We start from the raw sequence: 25,897 nt of genomic DNA, 5'->3' as shown, positions 1-25,897 counted from the left end.
CATACTCTTTTACACACACACACACACGCTCTCTCTCCCCCTCTCTCTCTCAGACAGGCGTACACACGCACACTGACATATTACATAATGGATTATGCGCCTGGCAATGCTCCCCTTCGCGAGGGCGCATACGTTTGTGCATCTGTTTCACCTTACAGGTAATCTCTGGCCTTCCATAACACACACACAAACACACACACACACACGTGCACACACGCGCTTTCGCAGAGGGAATGCATACATACATGCACACAAACAGATAGGAGGTGAATCCGGTCCAAAACAGAGAGCCGCCAGCGCCACATCCACGTGTGTCTTGCCTTATCTGCCGTATTGCCCAGTCTTTCCCTGACGGGCGTTAAGGGCGTTGGCGCTCCACCACATAATCAACAAACAGACAGACAAACAAACAGACAGACCGAGATACAGGGGTCAGATACGACCCAATACTTTTTGTTTTACAATAGACATATACATAGGTGCATGCACGCGCTTCAGGTCCGGCGTCGCGGCACAGCACTCCACAGACACAGTTCACACGAAATGCAGACGTACTTAAATACATGCATACATACGTACGTACGCGCAAGAGAGGACACCGCAATCAGGGAGCGTGAACACCCTCGGAAAGCGCATATCCGATAATGAAACGGGGTGTAGAATTCAGGTTATGGTACAAGGCTTGCATTTTCGACGCATCAGCATCGCTTCTAAGCGCAATCAGGAGCTCCTCCTGCTTCACCTCCTCCTCCCCCCCCACACACACACAAACGAACAAGAAACAACAAACCCCAATCCCAACAGCAAAGGGCCAGACCTCAGACTTTTAGTGAACGGACAAGGGAGGACGCATAAAAAATGAACACACCTTGGTGGGCCCGCGTCCTCCCGCCCATCGAATCCAGGTCTCGGAAGTCGGACAATCGGCCCACCGTACGGCCGGCAGTACATCGTACGACAAAAAAGACAGCACACCAAAACACACATCATTTCCCTCTTAACAACACAAACACAAACATAAAACCATTATCATTCCTTTACTACTACTATTACTACCACTTACTACTACACTCTCGTCCCAACCAACCCTCGCCACCACCACCCGGCAGCATGCGAGGGTGCAGAAAACGATTCATTCGGGCCCGCACCATACTATCCGCGAGTAAAACAAACTGTACTGCCGCTGCCGCCGCCGCCGCCACCGCTAACACAAAAGATATACACAAAAATGTTGTACAGACTGCGCCGTACATCTCCACGTGCCGTGAGCTTTAAGGTCCTCACGTCATGTCTCTCCTCCCCGTCCCAATCCAACCCCCAAAGCCGTGCTCCAAAACCACTATAGGGAGCACTAGGGAGGAGACATCGCGTGGCATCAGCACGAACCCCTCCTACCGCACCCACAGCCTCCTAGCCCCTCGGGTCCCTTCCTTCCGCCTCCGTGTGCGCCCGCGCCCGCGCCTGCGCCTCAACCCAACAACCAAAGACAAAATGATGTGCGAGAACCCGCGAAAAAAACAAAGAGGAATGCTTTGCAAAGCACTCCTCCGGCAAGCGTCCCTCCGGCGCAAGTACGTGCATGCCTCGGGACGGCGTTAGTTGGAGGGGAGGAGGGTTGAATTGGGGCGGTGCGGTGGAGGTGGAGGTGGAGGCGAGGTCACCTGAGGGCGCCAGGAAGGGCAACTCTCTTGGGTTGACTCGCTGCTGCTGCTGCTGCTGCTGCTGCTCAATAACACGAACCTTGATCAATATTGATGTCCAACTACCAGCCACCAACAACAACCTGCAGCTCGGTCCAAGTCCCAGTTCACCCCCCCAACCCAAATTCGGATCCGGATCCCGTCCAGTCTTTCTCTACCACCCATTTCCCCCTCCTCCCATCCCTCCTTCGCGTCCCCTCACTGCTGCCCCCCCTCCCCCTCCGCCTCCTCATCCCCAGTCCTGCTCCCTGTTGGCCGGCACCCAATCCAAGTCCGCATCAACGTCCCACTCAAATAAACAGCAAAGGGACACGTGGTCACTGCCGTACGCCGCTGACGGCAGCGCGCCCGGCCCGATCTCCTCCTCCGTCAGCATCCGCCACCGCTGCAGCGGCCGCAGCAGACCGCCACCTGCTCCGCCTCCTCCCCCTCCCCCAGCTCCATTGCCACCTGCAGAGAACCAGATGTAGTCGCTGATGCGCTTCGACTCGCCCTTAACCCGGAACTTCCAAGTGCTGAACTCCGACGGCGGCGGCGGGAAGGACACCAATGACGACTGCGGGGAGGTGCTGACGCCACCGCCGGTGCTGCCGCTTCCTCCGCCTCCAGCTGCTCCTCCAGCTGCTCCAGAGCTGCTGGATGCCGCCGCCGCATCCCCCTCCTCATGCTGCTGCTGCTGCTGCTGTTGTTGTTGCTGTTGTTGTTGTGGATGCAATGCCGAGACAGGGAACGCAGGTGTCGCGGGGGCCGCGCATGGCGCTGCTGCTGCTGTTGATGTTGTTGTTGTTGGCGCTTGTGCGGGCGGCGGCGGTGTTGGTAGCTGTACGTTCTCCCAGTCGCTACCGCTCTGATCCACATCACTGCTGCTGAGGGTTGCATCCAGAGGTCGCTGCTCCCACAGAGATTGCAGACCCAGGGGATGTCGCCGGAAGGCCTGAAGGCACCAAGTAATTTACACACATTTACAGTACACATCGTAACATCACATATGGCATATCACATATGTGGTGGATGGTGCTATAGGGGGATAAATCGTAAATCTGACAATGTGATAAAGCGGCCCAGAAGCCTCCCACTCTGTAACATCACATGTGACATATCACATATGTAATATGACATATGGCACGGGAGGGCTCAAAAGATCGGCATTGGGAGTTCATTGGGATACGGTGTCGAACATGACCCCCGCCTCGTTTGGAGGAAAGCCGCTCAGACTGACATTTGGACAATCGGGCCTTTGGGGACTCAGGAGGGGGGGTGTATGCGTGATGGGTGCATTGCAAGGCTGGGCGAATAGTGGGTTAAATGAGCGGGGGGGGACTGCGGAATGTGTATGTACCTTGCATATACAGAAAAATACCGTTATATATACCATTATATATATACCGTTATATATATACCGTTATATATACCGTTATATATATAACGGTATTATAAGGAAAATGTTTTGTTGGAAAGAAAAGGGGCAACTGTCGAACTCTGCCAAAGCACGCGAACCGCTGGAGACCAGGAAACTGCGAGGACGCCATGCAACTGTCCCAACTAATTCTGAAAGCTCGGTAGGGGGTTGGGGGAAGACGAACCCCACGAGCGGGTGAAGGTGATGCCAAGGAAAGACTGATGCGCCAGAAGTAAAGAAGGCATATGGTTGAGGGAGAGGCGGGCGCACGTTGCGGGGGTTGCTGAACTGAAGGACCGCGGTGGGTTGGGCTGGCAAAACCCCCCATCGAACCCCATCCGGAACAACCTTCACTTCTTTTAGTTGTCTTGTCAGCAAATTTTCATTCCCTATCATTTCCCCCCCCCCCCTCCACTTCTCCCTCTATCTCTGTGTTCCAGCCCTTCACCCCGCCGCTCCAAGCTGCCGGCCTTCCCCACCCTTCGCACCTCGCACGTCTTGGACCCCGGCATGGTGTTGAAGTCGCCCGTGATCACCACCGGAATACTGAAGGGCCTGCTCCCACTCCCGGCCATGCCACCTCCAACACCGTTGCGAGCCACCTCGCCGCCGCCAATACCACCACCTCCACCACCATTCCCATTGTTGTGGTGGCGGCTGTGACCGTAGCTGCCGGCCACGGCATTAGCTGCACCATTGCCTGTGCGGGGGCTGCCCGAAGCAGCTGTAGCAGCTGCAGCAGCAGCCCCATTGCCACTTCCCCCGGCCCCATTCCCATGGACGCCATTGCCAGCACTGCTGCCCTGACCGCCTCCCCCTGCTCCATTACTACAAGTAGCAGCAGCTCCTCCCCCCGATCCTCCTTGGTGGCGGTCGAGGTGGTGGTTGTGGCGGTATTGTAATCGCTGCAAGGTCACTTCCGCATTGCGCAGGAGCTGACTCGCCTGTGCGAGGGCGAGAAGAGTGGGTACGTTGATGTGTACGTGCATGTGAGTATGTGAGTATGTGCATATGTATATGTACATGTACGTGCTCCCATTTGGTGCTCTGAGCCAAGGAAAAGAAACAGGGAAATCGGATACCCTGACACATGCTGTAACATGGAGATGAGTAATTACAAGCCTTATAGGCTAGGCGAGACAAGTCACCCGCAGAACAGGACAAACAAATGAACGTGACTCGTCCTGCTAGGACGTTTGTCGTACACCCGGTTGGGCCACTTACCAGCAAACATACACATACATACACAGACCTGCGCATACTGCCACACACACTCTCTACCTCACACACACCCCTATACCTGCTGCAGCCGCAGTTCCTCGCACTCCGCCCCGTCCTTAGCCTTCAAGTGGGTTGTCACAATCAGCAGCTCTCGTCCAACCACCATGTCGTCCAACAAGATCTGCAGGAAGCCCTGGGACTGCTCCCGGCCCGTGGAGTCGTCATGAAAGGAGCGACCTGCAGAAGTAGGGTTAGGTTGGGGCCGGGGGGCATAGGGGTGTAGGGGTTGGACCGTTACGTTATGGGATATGAAATGATGGGTTGGATGTCTCATGGCCCTATCCTCCGTCTATCCTCCCACGAAAACTGAAAATCGCATCTCGTTCCATCCCTCCTTTCCTCCGCCCCTCCTTTCCTCCGCACCCACCCTCCACTCCGTTGGGGCAGCACCGGAATCTGCTCCTCCGATAGAACACCGCCATGCCGTCCGGAGGGTACTCGTACTTGAGTGCGGGTGAGGCGTGTTTCTCTCGGAAGGCCCCCTCGTAACCCAGACCGCTGAGCACCTGGTCCAGCTCGTCTGGGGACCGGAATAAGGGGGTTCAGGGAGATAGAGGGATGGGGAGGCGACAAAGGGGGGAGGAGGAGGGGCATGTGAGAGTGCCACATTGACAACAGGCGGGAGGAAGGCGGGAGGAAGGCCAGGAGAAGGGAGGGACGATCAAACAAAGGCATTGAGGATGACGAGGGTGGGGACGGACAGGGAAGGGGGGCCTCATGCAGATGTGGGAGAGCAAGATCTTAGGGCTGTGAAGGCAAAATCTGGGCTGGAGGGCCACCTCTGAGAGCACGAGCGTGAGGGCCAAGAGGACATGCGGGAGGGCGCATTGCATGGGTGACGATAATAAAAGGGTAGTGGGGTAGGGGGCTAGAGGGGGAGTAAGACGTGGGGGAGGGCCGCCCAGGACAGTTGCTCACCAAAATGGTTGAGCTCCTGCAGGCAGATGATGTCCGCGTCGGCTTCCAAGATCTCCTGAAGCAACAGTGGTCGCCGATACTCCCACTCGAGACACGCAGGCGGCGCCTGCGTAAAGCAAAAGCGAACCAAGAACGCTGAAATGAACGAGTCCAACGCCGGCTTTCCAATCTGGTTCAAAAGGACGCAAGCTCTATGGTGCCCAGCGGCGAGAGCTGCCGAGATCCAACCGCGATCTTTGGTCTGCTGCGCTCGCACCTACCCGGCAAAAGTCGCCGTGCTGTGCGAGGCCATCGGCAAGCACATTCCATTGCAGGACTCGGAAGTGCGCCACGTCCGGTCTACGTGGGTAGTTCAGGACTACTGGAGTTCGCTTAACCTTACACCTGCTGCTGTGCGTTGAGACAGCAGCGGGAGCTCCTTGCGGCTCCGCTAAGCCTTCCAAACTGGCCATTCTGACTTGATTACACCAACCGCCCGAACGAATCGTCGTCCGCCACGTAGGTCGCGTCGATAGAAAGCTAGTAAATCCTACAGAGCCGAGAAGCCGGGTGTGGGTCGAAAAGCCCAGTCGTCTGGTTGCGACTTGCACCATACGCACCCAGCCGGTTTGGTACATCCGGAAGACGCCGCCTGCTGCTAAGCTCCTTCCACTGCACCATGCCCCTTCATCCGCCCTTGCGTGTTATGGCGCGCCAACTGAAGGGCCAAACCGAGAGCGTCAACGAGACAACACAGCTTTGCACTTCATCCCTTTTAAGAACGTATACTTTCGTAGGATACCTCAAGGGCACCCAGGAAGAATTTGCAATCTATCCGTCGCTGATACGGCTCCGCACGTCAACTATAGTGTACGGCGAGTGTTGGACTGTTAAGTCTATGGCTAGCTTCCTGAAACAATAAGGAAAAAACTTGAGGGCGAAGAGATACAGTGGGCAGGCTAGGTGAAGTAATTTCTTGGAGATTCTGTATTCAAGTCCACAGCGTTAATCTCGGCCTGCCGTCAGTACGCGCAGTTTCTCTCGGAGGTGGAGCCGTTACTGTGGATATGGAACACCTTACGTTCTGGCCTAACGCCTGATTCACGGTAGCTTGTCAGGTCAGAATGTCAAAGCCAAGAAGAGTGAGGTTGGGTCAGCAGCTGCTCCCAGCCTTCGCGCCGTTGGTACTCTTGGGCCTGTCCTACGCTGTGAATTTTGTAGGTAAGAATATCTTATCCTTTTTGCCTACCTTCAATCATCTAGGAAGGATTTCGACTGATGGCCTGGGCGACATGTGCTTATACAGGTGGTCAATCGTTTCCAACGCCATGGGATTCCTTCGGCGCTGGCACTCCAGGCGGACTGCGCGGCGATATGCGTTGTAATACCGTGAACCCGAAGTCTTACATCATCCAAATTTATGTCAGCTACGGCCAGATTGTCAACTACATTTCCGTCTTCTGCAGTGATGGCAACCTATTCGAAGCCGGCAAGTCTTAGAACTCCAAAAGGATGCGGGCGGCGGGACTGCGTTACCGGGCGGGAGGGTTCACACACCCGGGGCCCTCGCCGCGACTAACTGCAGTCCACACCTCCTCGGAAGTCCTTTGCCCTTCCCCCTTAGCCTTGCGGTTCCCGTTCTCCTCTCCTTCCCCCCAGCTGTGAACAACCCAGTTCCCGTACAACCCAGTTCCCGCGCTCCTTCTTAGCACAAAAAAAAACCATTCTCCATCTCCGTGTTCCTACCGCAATTTGGGGTTAAGGTGGGAGCAGGTCGCAGGTTTTCTGTAATGGTGGGATGGTGTGATAAGGTGCTGATGTGGGTTCTAAAGGAGGACGAACATGACCACTGTTCTGCACCCTGTTCAATTAGAAGCGATGCCCTGGTGGCTTAATGGCCCTGATCTTGATGCAGATGTAGATGATGGGGATGAAGAGGACAATCCACAGAGGATGGGAGCTGAGGAGGGGAGCCCTGTGATCCGTGGAGCCCTTGTCCCGCACCTCCCGCACCCAGACCCCATACATACACACACACATCATAGCAGCCCCCACGCAATCCCACCCAATCCCAATTCCCCTCCCCCCTTCCCGTCGCTATACCAGGTATATCCTTCATTCGCCAGTGGTTCGTCTCACCTCGTCCCCTTCCTCTACCCCTCCCCCAGCCCCGCAGTCACACTTCTAGGTCATTTGCGCCCCGTCGCGTCGGCTCTTTCCACCTTGCTCCCCTCGTTATCCCGTTCCCCTCAACGTCCCCCTTTCTGCCCAGCCAGCCAGCAGCCAGCCAGCAGCCCAGCCCAGTGGTTCATCTTATCCCCCTTTCTTCCCTTTTCCCCTCATTCCCCCCCATTTCGCCCTTATCCCCACCTGCCTTTCCCCGACCTCCCCCTCTCTGCTTTCTGTCTGCAGGCTTAGACGTCGGCACGTACACCTACTCTGTCCAAGACACCAAGGGCTTTATCGCGGTGCGGGCGGATAGCCTGAACCCCGACCCCACCCGACTGGCATTCAGAGATTCGAGCAAAGCCTGGCTGGCGGGACTGGCCAAGCTGCCTATCGGCACTAACACCCGCAATGGGTCAGATCTTCGCTCGGCCAACTGTCCAAACGGCAGCGTTGTGGCGGGTTTTGTGGTAAGGCTTGAGTCTGTCTGTTTGTCGGTTCGTTGGTCGACATGTGGTACGGCAATATGCTGTGGTTGTACACCGTACATGGCAGCGTGCTCTGATCTTTTTGATTGGTGGCAGGTGGGGATGGCAGCGCTGCTGTGTGTGAACAGCGGCACTGTGTGTACGGGGGGATTTGCATCCCTGCCGCCTTTGGAGGTTGGGCTGTTTCCTCCTTCCTTTGGAGGTTGGGCTGTTTCCTCCCCACCCACCCAACCACCGTCAACCCCTCTATGGCTGGGGACGTTGGCAGTTATTACCGTTATGCAGCTGCATCATCATCGCATGCATCATAGTGCGGTCCAAGGCACTTGCCTTATGAAATTGCTGTGTTTGAATCGCTCACTCTTCCACCATTCCGCTGTCATGCTCTGGGTTTTTGTTGTATTTTTGCTGTCTTTCGCGAAGACCAAAAAACCCGCCCACCCGAAAATTCTTCCCATCCACTCCCTCCCCAGTCATAATCCCCTCCGCCCTGCTTTGCAGACGACGGAAGGCCGAGCGAACAGCGCCCCGAACCAGTACGGCATTACCAAACTTGACGTGTACTGCATTGCCTCCAACGGCAGTGCAGCGATAACGAAATTTCCGCCGCCGCCGCCGCCGTTACTCAGTCCAGCTATGCCGCCACCCCCGCCGCCGCCGCCGCCGCCACCATCACCGGCGCCGCCGCCGCCCAAGAAGTACTCACCGCCCCCGCCACCACCGCCGCCGCCGCCGCCGCCACCGCCGAGTCCACCGCCGCCACGACGCCCGCCGAAGCCGCGGCCGCCAAGTCCGCCGAACCCGCCGCCGCCGCGGCCACCACCGCCGCCGCCGCCACCGCGCCCGCCGCCACGCCCGCCCTTGCCATCACCCCGTGCACCCAGAAACCCACCAAACCCGCCGTCGCCGCTGCCGCCGCGACGTCCGCCGAGGTTTCCGCCGCCGATGTCCGACCCCCCAAGTGATCCAGCGTATCCTAGTCAGCCAGCAATGCCCAGAACGCCTCCTGGAGTTTTGGCATCGCCGCCGCCGTCGCCTCCTCCTCCTCGTCCTCCGCCACTTTTGTCATCACCGCCACCGCCGTCGCCTGCCCCTCCGCCACCGACATTACCGTCACCTCCTCCCCCGCAATCACCGCCGCCGCCGCCGTCGCCGCGGCCTCCATCTCCACCACCACCGTCATCGCCGCCCCCGTCGCCAGGGCCGCCGCCACCTTCATCTCCGCCACCGCCGCCACCGTCGCCGCGTCCTCGACCACCGTCACCAACATCACCGTCACCGCGCCCTCGGCCACCGTCACCACCGTCACCACGAATGCCGCCTTCTCCGCGGCCTCGACCGCCGTCGCCCCGCCCGCGGCCGCCGTCGCCGCCACCACCGCCGCGCCCGCGGCCGCCGTTACCGCCACCACCCAAGATGACGGTGAGGGACGGTCCTGTGGCTCCCGACGTCCCAGTGGACTCCTCTACACCTGCCGCTGAACTGCCCTTGCTAACACCGCGCTCACTCCCACCGCATACACGGCCACGGTCGCCGTCGCCGCCGTCTCAGTCACCCGCCGGGAAGCCTCCGCCGGTCCCCCTGGACCAACGACCCCCAATCCCACAACCACGGTCGCCCTCACCCAGGCCTAAGCCGTCGCCGCGGCCGCGATCAACGCCGCCGTCGCCGGTCTCCTCGCAGCCGCCGTTGCGCCTGCCGCCGCTATTGTCCCGTTCACCGCCGTCGCGGATGCTGTCGCCGCCGCCGCGGCACAAACCTAGCCCGTCGCGTAGATCGCCACCGCCGCAGCGGCGTTCACCCCCCCCTTTACGACGTTCGCCGCCACCCCAGCGGCGCTCACCGGGCCCCGTACGGCGTTCACCGCCGCCGCACCGGCGTTCACCGCCTCCGTCGGTGCGCAACCCCTAACTTGTTTTGCTAGTATGATGGCGTGCGCGCGTAGAAACCCTTTTTGCTCCCAGCGGCCCCCTGTCCCTCCAATACTCGTGTCTTGAGGATTCCGGGACCCTTCCCCTTTACACAGCTTTTCCCCCTCCCTTCGCACATCCACCCCGCACCCTAAGAACCCCCGTGGTCATGCAGCGAAAGTAATATGACCATCGTGACGTCATGCCGTACGCGATGCCGATGCGCGCCAGAAGGGCTTTTGGATGGATTGCGGTGCTCCTTGGGTTGGAGGGGTCATCACCCCTCACCTTGGGGTGAAGTATGCGGGTTATACTGATGATGTGATACAACACAGGGGTTAACCGGACTAGGACGATGTCACGCCGAAGCGGAAAAAACATTTGCAGCGGGGGCGTCAGGCTTGGAATCGGTTGCTCCTGCCCTCCTCTCATCACAATTGCTTTCCCAACGAGACGTGGGTACATGGAGTGACGGCTTGGTGTGGCGTGACGATGAGGCGAAGAGCGCCTTTCCGTGGGCGTGGGTAGTTGGCGGTTGGCGTGCGATTTGTGCGAACGGTCAAAATCAAATGATTGAAAGAAGTGTTTTAGTGATTATTTTTCAGGTGGAGAAAGAAGCTTTTTGCGAGAGTGGCGTGTGTTTCCCTGACGGGAGCGCGTGGGGTGTTCGTGCGTGCAGTGTTTCGTAGTCTGATGACGCAACGACATCAGAGAACGATGACGATGACTTTTTACCGTTTGTGTTTGCCGTCGGACGGAAGGGGGCAATGCAATTCATTGGCGGCGGCTGCCGCTGCCGCTGCCGCTTCCACAACTGCTGCTAATCCTTATCGCAGCTGCTACTGCTCTCCATTGCTAGTGATACTGCTGCAGCTGCTGCCAAAGACCGGTCGACGCAGGTTTGTGTGGCTGTCAGGTTGCCTGTTGGATTGGAATGGGGTGGGGCGCGAATGAAGGAGAGGAAAGGAGTCCGTGTTAGTGATCACAATGGAAAACGTGTTGGGCGTGCCTGGGGGGGGACCGTGTGTGTGTGTGTGTGTTCCATGAAAACCCACGTCGCGTGGCTTTCTTTTTTGCGGAAAGTGAGTGTCTTCCTGTATGCTCCTTCGCCTCTCCGTCTCTTCAGTCCCTTCTCTTACCAGCCACACCTCATTTCGCGCGCATTGTTGAAAAGCGGTTGGCAGGTGTCCTTCCGCCATTTGCTTTTTTAACATTCCCTCACCGACTACTGACAACATGCTCGTGCTTTGGACCCTAGGTTTTGTTTTCGTGGGGTTGTACCTTTTTTATTTTCCCTTTCTCTGCGTCTCCTCCCCCTCCTCTGATAACGCGCCCACTGGGTTCCTGCAAGAGGGAGCTGGGCGTGTTACGCGCTTGCAAGCGCGACCGATATGAGGGGGAAGGGATTGGTGGAGACGGGCTACTGGAGCTGTGTACCGTGTATCATGCAGATGCGTCGTACCACCTGTGCTTCCGCGCCGCCGGTACATTTGCTCCGTGCCCATGGCAAGCATGTGCCTGTCGATGGGTGTACGGCGTGTACGGCATTACTTTCCATCCCGCCTGTAAGGCCCCGCCGCCGGGCATGTATGTGTGTATGGGCTTTACTACTCGGTGTTGTCACCCGTGTTCCCTCCCGCCTTCCTTCCCTGTGTTAGGAGGTTCGGGGTTGATGTGGGTGCGCGCGAGGTGAGGAGAGGGTTTTTGCTCTGACACAGATGTCGCGACTGGGGGTGTGGGCCTTCTTCCCGGTTACTTGCATGTCCTTCCTTTTTGGAACTCGGTTTTAACATATCGATGGTCGCGACGGGGACCTTGAGGAGTAAGTGTATGAGCCGATGCTATTTGTCGCTCTTTAATAATAATTTTGTTATAGCCGTTGTGCGTCTCCCAAGCCACAGTTATTTATGTGTTCTGCTTATTGATCAGCGTAGTGGTAGTGCGAGGGATTGTAAGTATGAGAATGACGTAACAAGAAGTCATGTACGACGATGATGTGATTGCTATGTGGCCTTGGTGGTCACCTCTCGAGCCGTGCCGTGGCCAAACCCTCACCAAATGTGCCCCCTTTTTCTTTTTTTTCAACACTTCCTACAACCGCTTCAGTTAATATGGGGGTCCAATTGGGGATCTGAGCTCAGGACTTTGTGTGGCTGAATGGCGTTAAGCATGGCATATGAGTTAGGGGATGGGCATGCGATGTGCTGTTGTGGTATATGGGTTGATGAATGTGCCTATAGATGTGGCTGTAGACCGAAATGGTGCACTGGTTCCCCATCGTCGCAGAACACCTTGAGCGGTGTTTTTGTTTTTCCGCGACACCATGTATTACGCGTCAACATCAGTCAGTCTCACCACCAACCTCCTTTCACCGCATTGTGGCCAACTCGCATGCACCAAGAATTCTGAACATCGACCAGCGCAGATGCACCTTCCTGCCCGCATGTCACCCCTCCCCTCCTTTCTTATGAGGTGACATACAAAACTACACTGACAACGTACGTATACACACAACCTTACATCAGGGTTACTTCTAACATCATTCCGTCATTGCCTCCGCGAGCGCTAAAAGCACCAGACATCCGCGCGCAATAAACACAGACACGACAGTATTACCGGAATATTCACACGCCCCATCCCCACCACCAGCTCGCCAGCTCAGTCACCCAACTAGCTGGTTGCTCTTGACTGTTCATCTAATAGTCTGCCTCAGCATGTGAGCCACTTCCCACCCAACCACAAAACACGCAGCCATAACGAATTGCCGCGGAGCGACAGCGCCGTGTGAAGTAATCGCACGTATCCACACACCCACACGTGGCGAAAGGAAAGTGCCAAACCCGCATGCATGCCGCCTCCCTTCTTCCCCGTAACACGCACAGAGCGGCTGCCATCGCCACCCCGCTGTGGCATTGACCACCGCCACATCAAGGGGGCGCTTCATCCAAACAGCACATTCTCCCATCAGAGTGCACACGTATACGTACGAGCACAGACACATACATACATACATGCATAAATACACAGCCCCTGGGTGTCTTCTCTCTGCTTCCGCCCTCTTACAACCTCAGCTCTGACCTTCGGACAGTACTGGCCCCTGCCTCCCATACATACATACATACATACATACATACATAATAGTGGTCACGTCGCCATTACAACTCCACAGAAAAACAACCCAGCAGATTGAAGTATTCACGCACTCACATACACATACACATACACATACACACGCTGTAGCTAGTGTAACGATATTCACTCCTACGCATCCACCGTCCGCATGCCGCGTGTGAATAACAGACCATAGGACGCTAAGTTGGATAATGATGGTGGTGGTGATGGTGATGCTGTCAAGTTCTGCTAGAGTGCCTTGACTTGGAACGGTGTGGCGGACGAGACGGAAATTGAGAAGCGACCCAGACGACCTGGGCCGTACGTGCACGGCATGATCACGTAATGGCAGCCGCCGTTTAGTTCGTACTCGGCGGTCGTGTCTGGCTGCGGTACAAAGGTCGACTCGGCCACGACGGCGCGACGCGGGTCGCCCTGTCGGTTGGGGTTGAGGTTGAGGTGGAACAACAGAAAGGCGAAGGATGACATGAGATATGGGAGAGGGATAAAGATGGTGATGAAGCATGAGGAACAAACCGACAAAAAAGAGTTATTGTGGAATGAAAGGGATGTCAACCAGAAGGGAAGGGGGCAGCCATCCACAACACCGGGTTGATGGGGGCGGGGAGTTGTTACGAGGCTTGGCTTGGTGAGGCTGCCGCGGAATTTGTGATTTTGATCGTGACCTGATAGATTGGACAGCAGGACGAAGGGGAATGAACACGTCAACCCAGATAAGTGCGCCTAGACCAGATATCGCCGTACACTAGGGCTGGTTAATGGCTAACGAATACAACAGTCAGCAACCGACCAATCACCGAAGCGCAATTAGATAACAAGCCATGTTGGCGAGGGAAGAAAACCTTCTCAACTTATTTTGACAATGGGGGGGCCCTAAAACCACCCAAGAATGTTCCAATGGGCGATTCTTTTCGTTTTATTGGACGGCTGGCCTTCCCCTCCCCTCGACTGACATTCCCCTCTCCCCCCCAACACACACGCGCGCGCGCGCGCGCACACACACCTTGATTTCCCCATCAGCGCCAGCTGCCCTCAGAATGTACAGCCCCAACATATCATCCACGGGGTGACGGGGCTTGCGACTAGGGACGCGGCTCAGGGTGATCCTGCCATACAAAAACGTAGTTTTGGCGGTAGTTGGGAGGGGAGGGGAGATACGTGTCTACGTATGCAAGGCAGGACAGGGGAGCATTAAGGGAGGACATAAAAAAGCAACAGCAACGACAACTCTAAGAACCAGGAGGAGAAAAACTCAAAACGAAACTACAGAAAAGGGACCAAACGATACAGCAGCATAACTCTTACAACGAGTAAAAAACGATGAATGAAAACGAATGAAATTAAGATCGCATCGCACCACGGAACAGGGCACACGCACCTGACGCGGCCAAAGCTGGCAAGCACGATGTAGTACTTGGGGTTTCTGCGCCAGAGAGGATTCACGTTGCAACCCCCCGCCGTCTCCGAAGACCATTCCCCGGGCAGTTGTACGGATTGCATCTCTGGCAATGGGACGAGCTCCAGCGGAACGCCGCTCATCAGGCGCAGCTCGTACGGCCCCTCCACACCTGCCGTACAGAATACGTCAAAAGTGGTAGCTATGCATGTCATGACCGGTGCAGAAGGTAAGACATGTGCGAGTTGCTGCGTACGGCATACACTGTATGCCGTACGTGTGCACGTTCATTATGTGTATACGTTCCTCCTACGCTCTATGGCATAAGAGCGTGAAAACCGCTCCGAATGCGTTACTTTTCCGTGACTTTGATCAACACAAGCTTAGAGTTATCTGGCTAGGCTAGTCTTTTTCGTTTCTAATTTCTGGATTATACATTGGTTCTGGATTCAGAAGTGTCCATTCCAACCGGATTGATATGACTGATAGTCCGTCCGGTTTTACCAAGTTGAGGAGGTATCGAAGGCTATTGGTATTGGTTCAGAAGTGTCCACTTTTACCATCGTGTGCTTAGAAGGAGGAGTTGCGCATTTCGTTGCCGGGGGGAATGGAAACCCAGCAGCAGGACCCCTGGGGCGCGAAGGTCCTACGAATTCTTCCGGCCTCGTGTTTCGACAGCTGGACAGCTTTAGTGATGACCGGCACTGTGACAGACATATTGACTAGGGTTTGGCACTACTGGTAATGCGCGACCATTGCCCCCGGGAGATCCCGGGATCGATACCCATTAGGGTCAAAAGTCCTTCCGATGGTGGAAGGCATTGCGCCCCTAGTTGATGGACGGTGGTGACCTGGGATAAAGTTAACCTGCGAGCCGACCAGGAATGGAGTTGGGCCGCTGTCGACCCGGCAGATTCCGTTGGATGCTGGTGGTGGGTGCGGAACCTGAGCGATCCACTGAGAAGTTGACTAGGGTGACTGGATGAGGGTGCCCCGAAATACCGGGGAAGGCAGGGTTTCGCAGGGTAGCTGCCACGGGCGAAGATACACCCCCCTGTTTCACACATCATATTGACGGTCTGGGTGACGGCCCTCTCCTCTCCTCTCACAAGCCAGGAGGTGGAAAAAATTAGCCATGCCTTTCTTCTTTTGAGCTCCTGAAATTTTGCTTTCTCCTTGCTTTCTCCTTTCCAAAATAAAACCAGATTTCCTTTTTGCTTTTCTTCCGTTTTTCCTGTTTGATGAGCCTAACGGTCCATGAGCCTAACGGTCCATGAGCCTCCTGGCCCGTCTGGAGTCTTACGAGCTCAACCGAAGCTTCCGGAGCAACAAACAAAAGAAAAAATGAAACAAACAATGCACCGTTTGGTACGTTGGTTCTCCAGGTGTACTTGGCAAAACACACACGCGCACGGCAGACGACACAAACACTCGGGCCGCCCCACCTACGTCGCTCTCCAACCACCTCCCCCACCTCCCCCACCTGGCGTGGCGATGCTCGGCACCAGCACGTACGGCGTTTCCGGCTCCAAAACAACCGACATAACCACCTCCTCGTTGCTGCCCAGCAGCTGCTGCTGGGCAGCCGACGCCAAAAGATCCGAATCCCGTACGGCAGTACGGCGGCCTGGACCATCTGGACCTTGCTCCGGGTGCGCCAGAACGAGATCCAGATCCAGCGCTGGATCTCGGGGGGCCTTAATGAGCGCGTATTTGAGATCTAGCCGGGTGAGTGAGGCCACTACCTGTGTGTGTGTTTGTGTGTGTGTGTGGGGGGGGGGGGGAGGGGGCCCCCCGGGGCGGAGGAAGAACGAGGGGGGAACATCGCCCGGAAAACATCGTACGTCAAAAAGAATACGCCAAAACGATAACAGGCGCTGGAGGTGATATGAATGAAATGCAGAAAAAGGAAATATATGTGATGACAAATTCGCAATGGAGGAGTTGTGTTGAAAGTGCCCACCGTGTAAGCTTACATGCGATTTCGGACCGCGTGGGTGTGGGTACGGAGACAAAACACCCCCTCCCTCGACCATCCTAGCAACCCCTCCCTCTCCCCTCTCCCCTCCCCCCCTCATCCCAGCTAGCGCCACAATGCCACGAAACAATTCCCCGGGAAATTCCCCCCTCCCTGCTAGAGGCACCCCCTCCCCCGACTACCCCTCCCCTTCACCGCACCTGCGCTCTCTGGCTGCAGCTGACCATGTACTGCGGGTTCGAGCCCCATGGGGGGCAGTGCCGGTTGCCACCTAGAGGGGAGGTCGTTAGGGGGTTGGGGGTTTTGGTGGGTTTTGGAGGGGGAGAAGAGTTACGGGGTGGAAGTGACAAGTGAGGTGGACGGTGATGAGGGAAGGGTGCTTTAACCGCGTGAGCCAAAAGAAACACACACACACACACACACACGCGCAGTGTGTCGTACCCACCTGTCAGGTATCCCGTCCACTGACCCCCCACCACCAGACACAAAGGCGCGGGTAGCTGCTCCACCTCCAGCGGGGAGGCGCTGAGTGAGCGGAGGATGAAGGCGCCCTCCTCTCCAGCTCGACTGGACGGGGCGGGGGCCGGGGGGTTGGGAGAAAGGGGACACGGGTGGGGGGGGGGTGAGGGGGGTGAGGACGAACCACTGTAAGGCGAATGAAGCAGATAGATGGAAATGGGAGGGGGGTGGAGGTGGTGGGGGGGGGGGGGGGGAAATGACCAACCCCCCGAGCGAGTGAAGCTGCTGCCAAAAGGAAAAAGTGCCGCGGCAAATGTACACGTGGGGGAGGGGGGGAAGTTTCCAGGAAGGGAAGTACGTGGTGGAATGGAGTGAAAGTGACATAAAGGAAGGCCGGGCCCCCTATGGCAAGACGTCCCCCTATTACACAACCCCCCTATTATACTTCCCCCCTATTGCACACTCCAAAACCCAACCTACCCTCCACCCTTCCCCTCCCGCCAAACCCACCAAGACCCACACCCGCACAAAATAGAACACTCCTCCTCCTTCCCCCCCTTAGGGTTTCCCCCCCGGCATCTTCCCCCAGGTCCCCCCTGGGGCCACCACCACCCCAAGCCCCCCCCTCCCCCCCTCTCACCCTGCATGGGGTACCACCACGTATGCGAAGTCGGGGGACGCTCTGAACGAGGCCACCACCTCCCGCCCCGTGGACAGCGGCAGGGAGGCCACCACCTCGCCAGGGCGGATCTCCCACCGCCGACCCAGCGCCTCCAGGGGGACCTTGAGGACCTTCGAGAACGAACGAACGTACGAACGAACGTACGATGTTTGGGTGTTTGGGGAGGGGGCCCCCCGGGTTGAGAGGGGTATGTGTGTATGCGTGTGAGATAGAGAGATAGAGAGCAGGGGGGAGGGTGAGGTGTGAAGTGTGAAGGTAAAAGGAGCGGAATCATTCGATGGTGCGAAGTCAAGAAGGGGAAACATCAGTCGCGACAAAGGGCGACAAAGAATCGCCAGCCAGCCGCCGTAGTGGAGCAAGCACCAAAGTGAACCCTCCCTAAAACCCTAAGTGAACGCCGCGGGGACTCTTTTTGGTACCCTAATCGCCTTCTAGGCGGCCGCAGGGGTGTGGGGGTACGTAGGTTGAGGCAATCCGTTACTCTAAAACCCGTGCACGTTGTCGACGTAGGGTAGCTACGCGCTCTTCCTGCGTGCGATATCGCGCGGCCCACTTTGCCAGCTAGTCTCCTCTTTACCAGCTCGAAAAGAAAACCCACGCACCAAACCCCGCACCAACCCCTTCTTGACGTCCTCGGGTCCTAGCCCTCCCACCCCCAGTGCCTTCCCCCGAACACACGTACGCACATACATACATACATATACAGACAAACAGACGCACCTGCAACCCGATTGCCCGTTTGCGGTGTCGCTTCGGCACGTGGGACCTGTACGACACCGTTGGATCTTGCTGCCCTAAACACACCACCACCTCACACGTCTTCCGTACAGTTAGCCGGAATTGCGGATTGCAACACCAAGTACTGCTAACGGCAGCGGCGGCGCTTGCGGCGTTTGGACGCTCCCCGGCGCCGCTGATGCTACTGCCGGCGCTACCGCCCCCGCCGCCGCCGCCGGCGGGAAAGGTAGGGCTTGGGGAGCGGTCGGCGGCGGGGGCGGCGCCGGTGGCGGGAAATGCGGGGTCGGGGGGCTGGAGGTGGTACGGCCCACCCGCTGACGGGCCCTGCCAGCCGCAATGGAGAGTTAGCTGGTGCCATGAGGGGGGGAACATCCTGCGAACATGTGAATGCGTGTTTGTGTGTGTGTGTTTGTGTGTGTGTTGTTTTCCCACACGGGCGCAGGGGAAGATTATTTTTGTGGGGAGGGGGAAAAATACGGGAAACGGGGGTTGGGAAGAGATGTGTGTGTGTATGTCAGGGGAGGGGACATAAGGTTGGGGAAAACGGGAGGATTGGGTTTAAAAGAGTCGTACGGGGACATCCATCATCATAATCGCTTCTGCTGTTAGTGCATGCCATGCCATGCCATGCCCGCCATGTCTGCGCGCATGTCTGGTCATCGAATGGGTTGGTAAAGAGGCGCACGCGAGATTTAATAAAAAGACCTCAAGAGATGAGAGGCGTCGTAGCAGCCGAAGGTGCTGTACTATGCGTGTCGTACGTTTGCGTCGTACCTGCAAACGTGGATTCTGTTGAATATGGCGGCGAAATCTGCAAACGGCATCCAGAAGGTTGCCTCGTCATCCCAGGTGGCTCTGAACGCCTCCAGGTGCGAGGCGACTGCGGGGATGTCCCACTGGGGGGAACCCTGGGGGTGGGGAGGGGGGGGGGAGGACGAACCACGAACGAGTGAGGCAGGGAGGGGGGAAATCATATGCGAGTGGGAAGTGGGAAGTGGAAGTGGGAAGTGAACTGCATGGGGGGGGAGGATGAGGAGGGGAAGACGAACCATGAACGCGTGAAGCTGCTGCCAAGGAAAGAGGATGGGGAGGGAAAGGAGAGGCCGGGATGGCAGCAGTGTGTGCGTGTGTGTGTATGTGTGTGCGTGTTGAGGGAGGAAGGAGGCAGTGAAAGGAACGCCGGTGTGTGAACCGCGTGGACTGGAAACAGGCGAAGTAGAGCCTATGTATGTATGTATGTCGGTGTGTGTGTTTGTAAGCCTACTACGTCACGTGCCCGGGCTTTACACTTGCCAAGGGCAGTGTGCAGGGTATGTGTACCTTGGTAACCCGAACAGGAGGGGCGGCCGGATGAAGATGTGTGGGTATGGAACTCCGGGCCCCCGCCGCCTTCCCCCTCTCCCTCCCTCCCTCCCTCCCCACACACACATACACGCACACGTACACAACTCCCTTACCAGGGCCCACGGTCCGTTCCACATGCCCTTGGGCCAGGGGCAGTGCAACCGAACCAACTGAATGGACTCGCCAACGGCCCGGACCTCAAGTACGGAATAGACTTGGTTGTACTGCAGGCCGTACGGACCACCCTCTGCGTCATCGACGGCCAGCGGGGCCCCGTTGCCTTCCCCGTCACCCGTGGGCGATGCGGGGGCGTCTGAGGGGTGGCCAGGCGGGGGGTTGAGGGTGAGGGTGAGGGTGCGGGTGAGGGTGAGGGACATCCCACATACACACAAATATACAGACAGACACACAGACACAGATATAATTTACTAACTCCTCATCAGCCCCGGGGCCCCACCCCGTGCTGTCGTCCCGCCCAGCAGCAATACACAACACGCAAAACCACACCAACCGCTCCAACCGTCCCCAACGAACTTCCCCACTGCCCCAACCAACTCAACCACTTAACCGTTTTAATCAGGTTATACCTGGCCGGAAGCGGTTTCTGGCGGGCCCTTTGCGGCGAGCCACACACGCGATAATGGACTTGGCAGCTAGCCAATTCTGAAGGGCGGTTCGAGGTGAGGGAGAGGGGTGGGGGGTGGGGGGGGTGGATGCACGGCGCATGTGCGGGGGGCGAATATCATAATGATGATGACGTGAAATGCAAATCATTTATAAAATTAGACCAACGGCCGACATTCGCAAACGTATCAACAGCCCTCGGAAGGGGGATTGGCGGGTTCTAGGGGCCCTATGATGGTGCGCATTGGGTGGCGGGGAGGAGGAGGAATAGGGGGCGGCGGGGACAATTTATTAAATATTTCCAAAATAAATAGAAAATAGGAAATTAGTTATTTGTAGTTTCTAATTGTAAATTAGAAACTACAATAACTAATGTTCTAGTATACCCTATAGCTCACCCCAAGTAATAACCGCACAGGGGAAGTAGGACTGACAACAGCACAGGACGCAGCAAGGCCGGGTGGTTGCGGGAGAGGAGGAGAAGCGGATGCGAAGACTTGAGGACGGAGGAAGGGAAATTAACTAGAGATGAGATCAGGAAAAAAATTGTTTGTTGTTGTAAAGACAGACCGAATGCAGACGGGTACGATGACCCTCCATTCCCCTTTCCCCGCCCCTCCATGACTTCGTCCCGTAAACAATGAAGTTACGTAGCCCCTCCCCCCAACATACACACATAAACATAAACACGCACATAAACACACACAAACACACACAAACACACACGCACATAAACACACACATAAACACACACATAAACACACACATAAACACACACATAAACCCATACATACACATAAACACGCACATAAACACACATAAACACCCTTACCTGCATGTCGGCCCACAAGGAGCCCTCCCTTATCGCGGCCGCTGCCACCCCCGTGTCCGTCTTGAGCTTGAAACCCACACCCCCTGTCAAGTCCACCAGGGCCTCGTGAACACAGCCGCCGGACAGAGCGTAATAACTGCCGTGCACCTGCGTACGTGTATGTATGTATGTATGTATGTATGTATGTATATATGTATGTATATATGTACAGTGTATCAGGAATTCAGAGGCAGAAGAACGTGTGGGTGTGTATGTGCATCTGGTGGATAGGGCCCCAACGCTCGAATGCATCGCGCCGTGGGGAAGTCGGAGGGGCGGGGAGAGAAGACGAACCACGTGAACGAGTGAAAAGCTGATGCCAAGGATAGAGTGATAGTGCAGAAATAAGGACGCAATAACTAACCAGTGCGGCGGAGGGAAGGGAGGGAAGGGAGGGAAGGGGAGCAAAACACAACTTCCCCCCCCCGGCCGGCCCCCCCCGCTACCTTTCCCCCTTTTTGAATCACTCCCCCCACCCGCCTCCCATTCCCCCCCAAGGAGGACTCCCAAACCGGCTTCCATTACGCTCCCATATACAGACGCACATGCAGACATACATACATACAAACATGCAGACACACATGCATACACGCACACACACGCGGGCACCTTTGCATACGCCTTCTCCAGCAGGCTAGGCCAGAGCTCCCCCACCACTGCGCTGCAGGCGAAGGCCAGGCGCTCCTGAGGGGCAGACAGACATGGCAGGCAAGGGCGGCAGGGAAGGCAGGGAGAGAAACGGATATATTGGGGGGGGGGGAAATGTGTATGTGTTTGTGTTTGTGTGTCTCTCTCCACGCGTTGGGGATGTTCTCCACTCGTTGGGAAGGAAGAGTGCTATGGTGTAGAAGTCCAAACAGAAGCAAGCAACTACCGACGTCCAAAGCACAAGCCGAGGGTGGGACATGCGCGGTTTGAGTCAGGAGGGCCCTATTTCGATAAAAAAAGGGCCGACGCTCGAGTCCATCTCCATCCGTTCCACCCTCTCATCCCTTCCACCCCCTTTCGCACAAGCACACATCGTTCCCGCGAACTCCTGGACATCCGCCAGCTTGTTCACCTACACGTGCATGTACACGTATACGTCCGAAACTCGTCCACGTCGGTTTTGTCGTTCTCGTGAGCAAGTCCCGCTTCCCCAACCTGCCCACCTACACCTCCCCTTCCCCCGCTTTTTCTTCACCTCCTCCTTGTCTTCGCCCCTCTCCGGGCGCAACCCCCCCGTCCCCTCCCCCTCTCCGGGCGCAACCCTACCGTCCCCCTCCCCCCTCTCCGGGCGCAAAACCCCCGTCCCCTTCCCCCCTCCCTCCCCGTCCTCACCTCCCCGGACACGCACGGCAGGTAGTTGTCCACCACCACCGCCTGCCAGCAGCCGTGCTTGAAGAACTGAAATGTGTAGGCCCCGTGGGGGGCGGCGTCATCAGAAACGATCAAGTCCAAAAGCAGCTCCCCGCCTGGGGTGCGCGAAAAGGGGGAATTCGGGGGGGAGAGGGGTGTGTTAAAAGCGGGGGAAATGGGGTTAGCAGTCGAGGGATATCCAATGGCGTGTTTTGTCTCCCGGGGGAGTGCCTGGCGTGGTGTGGTATCGTGTTTTTGTACGGCGTAAGTGTACGGCATCCATCAATTTGCAACAGCACGATGCAGTGCACTTTGTGGTGTGCGAGGACGGGTAAAGCAAAGGCCAGCCGTGTTTGCAGCAGCAGCGTCAGCAAATTTTTATGGGCAGTAATAGTACCAACATCAAAAAGTAGCAGTATCAATATCACCAGCAGCATCCGCATTAGCAGCGGCAGTTGCACCTCCCCACCTCGCGAGGCTGCTACTGCCGCCAGTGCCCCGAGGAAGGCACCCGAGTCCAACACACCCTGAAGGGTGGGGGAAAGGGTGGGGAGGGAGGGAGGGAGGGAGGGAGGGAAGGAGGGAGGGAAGGAGAAAAGGGGGGAGGAGAACGGGATGGAAGGAGGAGGGAGGAGAAAGCGTGAACGCATGAAGCTGCTGCCACGGAAAGAGTATACAAGAATTACAAGGGAAAGGGAGGGGGACAGAACAAGGTGGGCGAGGGCTAAGAAACCCTAGGAAACCCTGGAGGACTCGCGCGCAGGCTATCCCAGATATCGCGGGGGGGGGCGGAAATTGGGGTTTGGGGGCGGGTGTGGGGGTAGGCACCATAAACTGCATCGGCTGCAGAGCAACGGGGGTTGTGAGAGGGCGAATGCAGAAGGGGACGACGCACGGACATGCACACCCACCCACCCACTCTTCTTCATAAGGTGCACCTGCACCCATGAACGCACCGGCGTAGCTCACACCGTAGCTCACACCGGGCTAAATAATCAGCAAGTCCCGTGTTCGAATCCCAGAGACAAACTTTAGCTGTAACGGAAGATGCGGGTACGGATCTAACCGCTGGTTTCCCAGGTGAAAGAGATCGGAGTGTTGAATCTACAATCGACACTTCGATCAATTCACCAGTGTCTACACACTTGAGTTTCTTCAGTGCGCTGAGCGGATCTTTTTTATCAACGCTTGAGTTGACAATCAACCCTTGAGTTGGCCAAGGAGGGAGAATGGTCAGGATTCTAACCAATGAAAAGAACGCCCCTTTAATAATGGATTGCTGCAGCGGGCGTTCCCGTTGGGGTACGGTTGGGTGCCCCTTGCCAGGGGTCGGCATGTAACAGACACACGCGCACATACATACATACATACATACATACATACATACATACATACATACATACATACATACATACATACATACATCACACATACATACATACATACATACATACAGGGGATACTCGCAGGTACCTGCAACAGCCGTGGCGTCTTTCCTGTTGGGAAGTAGAGGGTGCCTGACACGCGGCGCCACGTCACATTGGAGGGCGCGGAGGCGGGGGGCTGGTTGACGTCGGGGTACCTGCTCCAGGAGGGGGGGAAAGACGAACCACGTGAACGAGTGAAGGTGCTGCCAGGGCAAGAGTGTACCGGACGTAGAGGGGGGGAAAGACGAACCACACGTAGAGGGGGGAACGGGTGGGCAGGAAGGGATGCGGAGAGGAGGGTTGCGGAGGGGGCCCGGGATGGTGTGTTTGGGGGGTCGGAGCGTTGAGTCGCATGGTCGAGGGTTTTAGGGGTACGTGATGGAGTTGTTGGAGATGAGTATGGGTAAAGGGGGAGGGGGGTAATGGCCCGGAAGAAAAGTTCATACACATTTACCACGGAAGTACACGTACGCGTACACACATACACACACGTACACACATACACATGCACACGTACACACATGCATATGATAACTTGGGGGATAAGCTTATCTTCTCCAGAGAGTTAGGTATCAATAATAACACGATTTATTCCCACCGACAGATCGAAACGGAGCTGGGTATATTTTTGCACACCTACATAAATACGTACCGAGCACATGCGAACAAATTGAGGCGGCCAAATCCTCTCAAGGATAGTACAACACGTGGATACAGACAGACAGACAAGACAGACAGACACTCACAGGGAGCTTATGCCCGGCGGGAAGTCCGGATCGATGACCAGCCCATCCTCGCCACAGTACGACGCCACCAGCTGCTCTTCCGTACGACCCGACGCCAGGGAGGGAATACGGAGGAGGCCCTGCATGTCCACAATATGCGCACCATGGATTCGGTGGTTCCGGTATTTTGGGAATTTAAATTTTTGGCTTTCGGGCTTTTATTGAATTTTGATTATGTTTTGGCAGTATGGGCATGCTTAGGTTTGGTTGGAGGTAACCCGCTGCGACATGCGCGCGTGTTGCCAGGTGCATGTGCGCGTGTGTTGCCAGGTGCATGTGCGTGTGTGTGTGTGTGTGTGTGTTCGGGTTGTGAGTGCAGCATCACGACTTTAGGGTCCATGTGGGTTGAGGAGAGGTGGTTTGAGGTGAAATGAAGTGAAAGGTAATAAAAGCGGTCTCGAGTGACCGACATGGGATGAGAAACCCATATGGGACGAGAAACCCAAATGGGACGAGAGACGAGAAACCCAGATGGGACGAGAAACCCAGATGGACGAGAAACCCAGATGGGACGAGGGATCATGATTGGAAATACCCGGGGCCGGGGGGAAAGCGAAAAGCCCAGATATGGGACGCCGCCATCGTTAGTGTTGCGGCCCTTGTGATGTATGCCGGTGAAAGAGATGAGGGAAGGGGTTCGCTGGGACGGTCTTGCAGGGCTTAAACTGGAGCGCGCGGCGCAGTGTTTTAAGCACAAAAGACAAACAGGGAGGACACTTTCCTGAACGGGCTGAACGAGCACGCCGGGCTTTTCGGGGCTTTGGACTACTAGACGCGAATTCGACTGCGGCGCGAAAGACAAATCCAAAATAAAATCAAAAAGGCGACGTAAGGGGAGGGGCTTTGGCGGGCAGCTCTAAGTAACCGCGAGACTTGTAAAGGGAGAGGGAGAGGAGAGACTCTTTGGCCGTCGGCGTCGCTCTGTTGCCCCTTCTGATTACGGGCAGGATGCAAGCCTGGCATGAGCCTAAAGATAACACGGTGTTGATATATAAGGATTCCCTTAGGTGCTGACCAAAGGTGCGAGGGAAGGGGGTCGGGTTAAGTTTGAGGGGATGCGCGTGCAGCAGCAAGCAGGGGGTGTGCGCGCCCCTGGCCGCGGGACGCAGCGCGCCTCAGGCTCGCACCTCGATCGTGTTGACTGTGACATCCTCGGGTGGCAGAGCCCTGTCGCTGATGTACATGGGGCTACGAAGCCTGTTGGCGACGCTGACCAGTGCATCGCTGCGTCCGCGGAGCACCTTGCCGCCCGATGTGCCCGGTCGCGAAGGGCTGGCATCCC

General features: G+C 56.7%; 3 protein-coding genes across 3 annotated transcripts; 1 reads left to right on the top strand and 2 right to left on the bottom strand.

Annotated features, from left to right (window-relative positions):
* Positions 1–1,929: 1,929 nt before the first annotated feature.
* VOLCADRAFT_98156 (uncharacterized protein) lies at positions 1,930–5,915 on the bottom strand (the record flags this gene model as incomplete). Its single annotated transcript, XM_002957015.1, has 6 exons — positions 1,930–2,634; positions 3,588–4,043; positions 4,400–4,557; positions 4,748–4,900; positions 5,299–5,554; positions 5,898–5,915. The coding sequence occupies 6 exons, from the start codon at positions 5,913–5,915 to the stop codon at positions 1,930–1,932; spliced, it is 1,746 nt and encodes a 581-aa protein (XP_002957061.1).
* A 486-nt stretch (positions 5,916–6,401) lies between these two features.
* Positions 6,402–12,250, top strand: VOLCADRAFT_98155 (uncharacterized protein; the record flags this gene model as incomplete). Its single annotated transcript, XM_002957054.1, has 9 exons — positions 6,402–6,498; positions 7,690–7,913; positions 8,433–8,629; positions 9,560–9,702; positions 9,765–9,827; positions 10,295–10,446; positions 10,968–11,017; positions 11,500–11,530; positions 12,128–12,250. The coding sequence occupies 9 exons, from the start codon at positions 6,402–6,404 to the stop codon at positions 12,248–12,250; spliced, it is 1,080 nt and encodes a 359-aa protein (XP_002957100.1).
* Positions 12,251–13,584: 1,334 nt separating this feature from the next.
* On the bottom strand, positions 13,585–25,799 carry VOLCADRAFT_98154 (uncharacterized protein; the record flags this gene model as incomplete). Its single annotated transcript, XM_002957014.1, has 20 exons — positions 13,585–13,638; positions 13,977–14,079; positions 14,352–14,541; positions 15,853–16,114; positions 16,548–16,618; positions 16,793–16,914; positions 17,447–17,598; positions 18,209–18,599; positions 19,001–19,134; positions 19,684–19,883; positions 20,158–20,233; positions 21,027–21,173; positions 21,675–21,749; positions 22,386–22,519; positions 22,873–22,930; positions 23,232–23,246; positions 23,315–23,341; positions 23,877–23,988; positions 24,577–24,695; positions 25,743–25,799. 20 exons carry the CDS (start codon positions 25,797–25,799, stop codon positions 13,585–13,587), a joined length of 2,499 nt encoding a protein of 832 aa, XP_002957060.1.
* Between the last annotated feature and the right edge of the window lie 98 nt (positions 25,800–25,897).

This window comes from Volvox carteri (genome assembly GCF_000143455.1).
Source record: "Volvox carteri f. nagariensis unplaced genomic scaffold VOLCAscaffold_68, whole genome shotgun sequence".
NCBI lineage: Eukaryota > Viridiplantae > Chlorophyta > Chlorophyceae > Chlamydomonadales > Volvocaceae > Volvox > Volvox carteri.
This window is presented reverse-complemented; position numbering and strand designations above follow the sequence as displayed.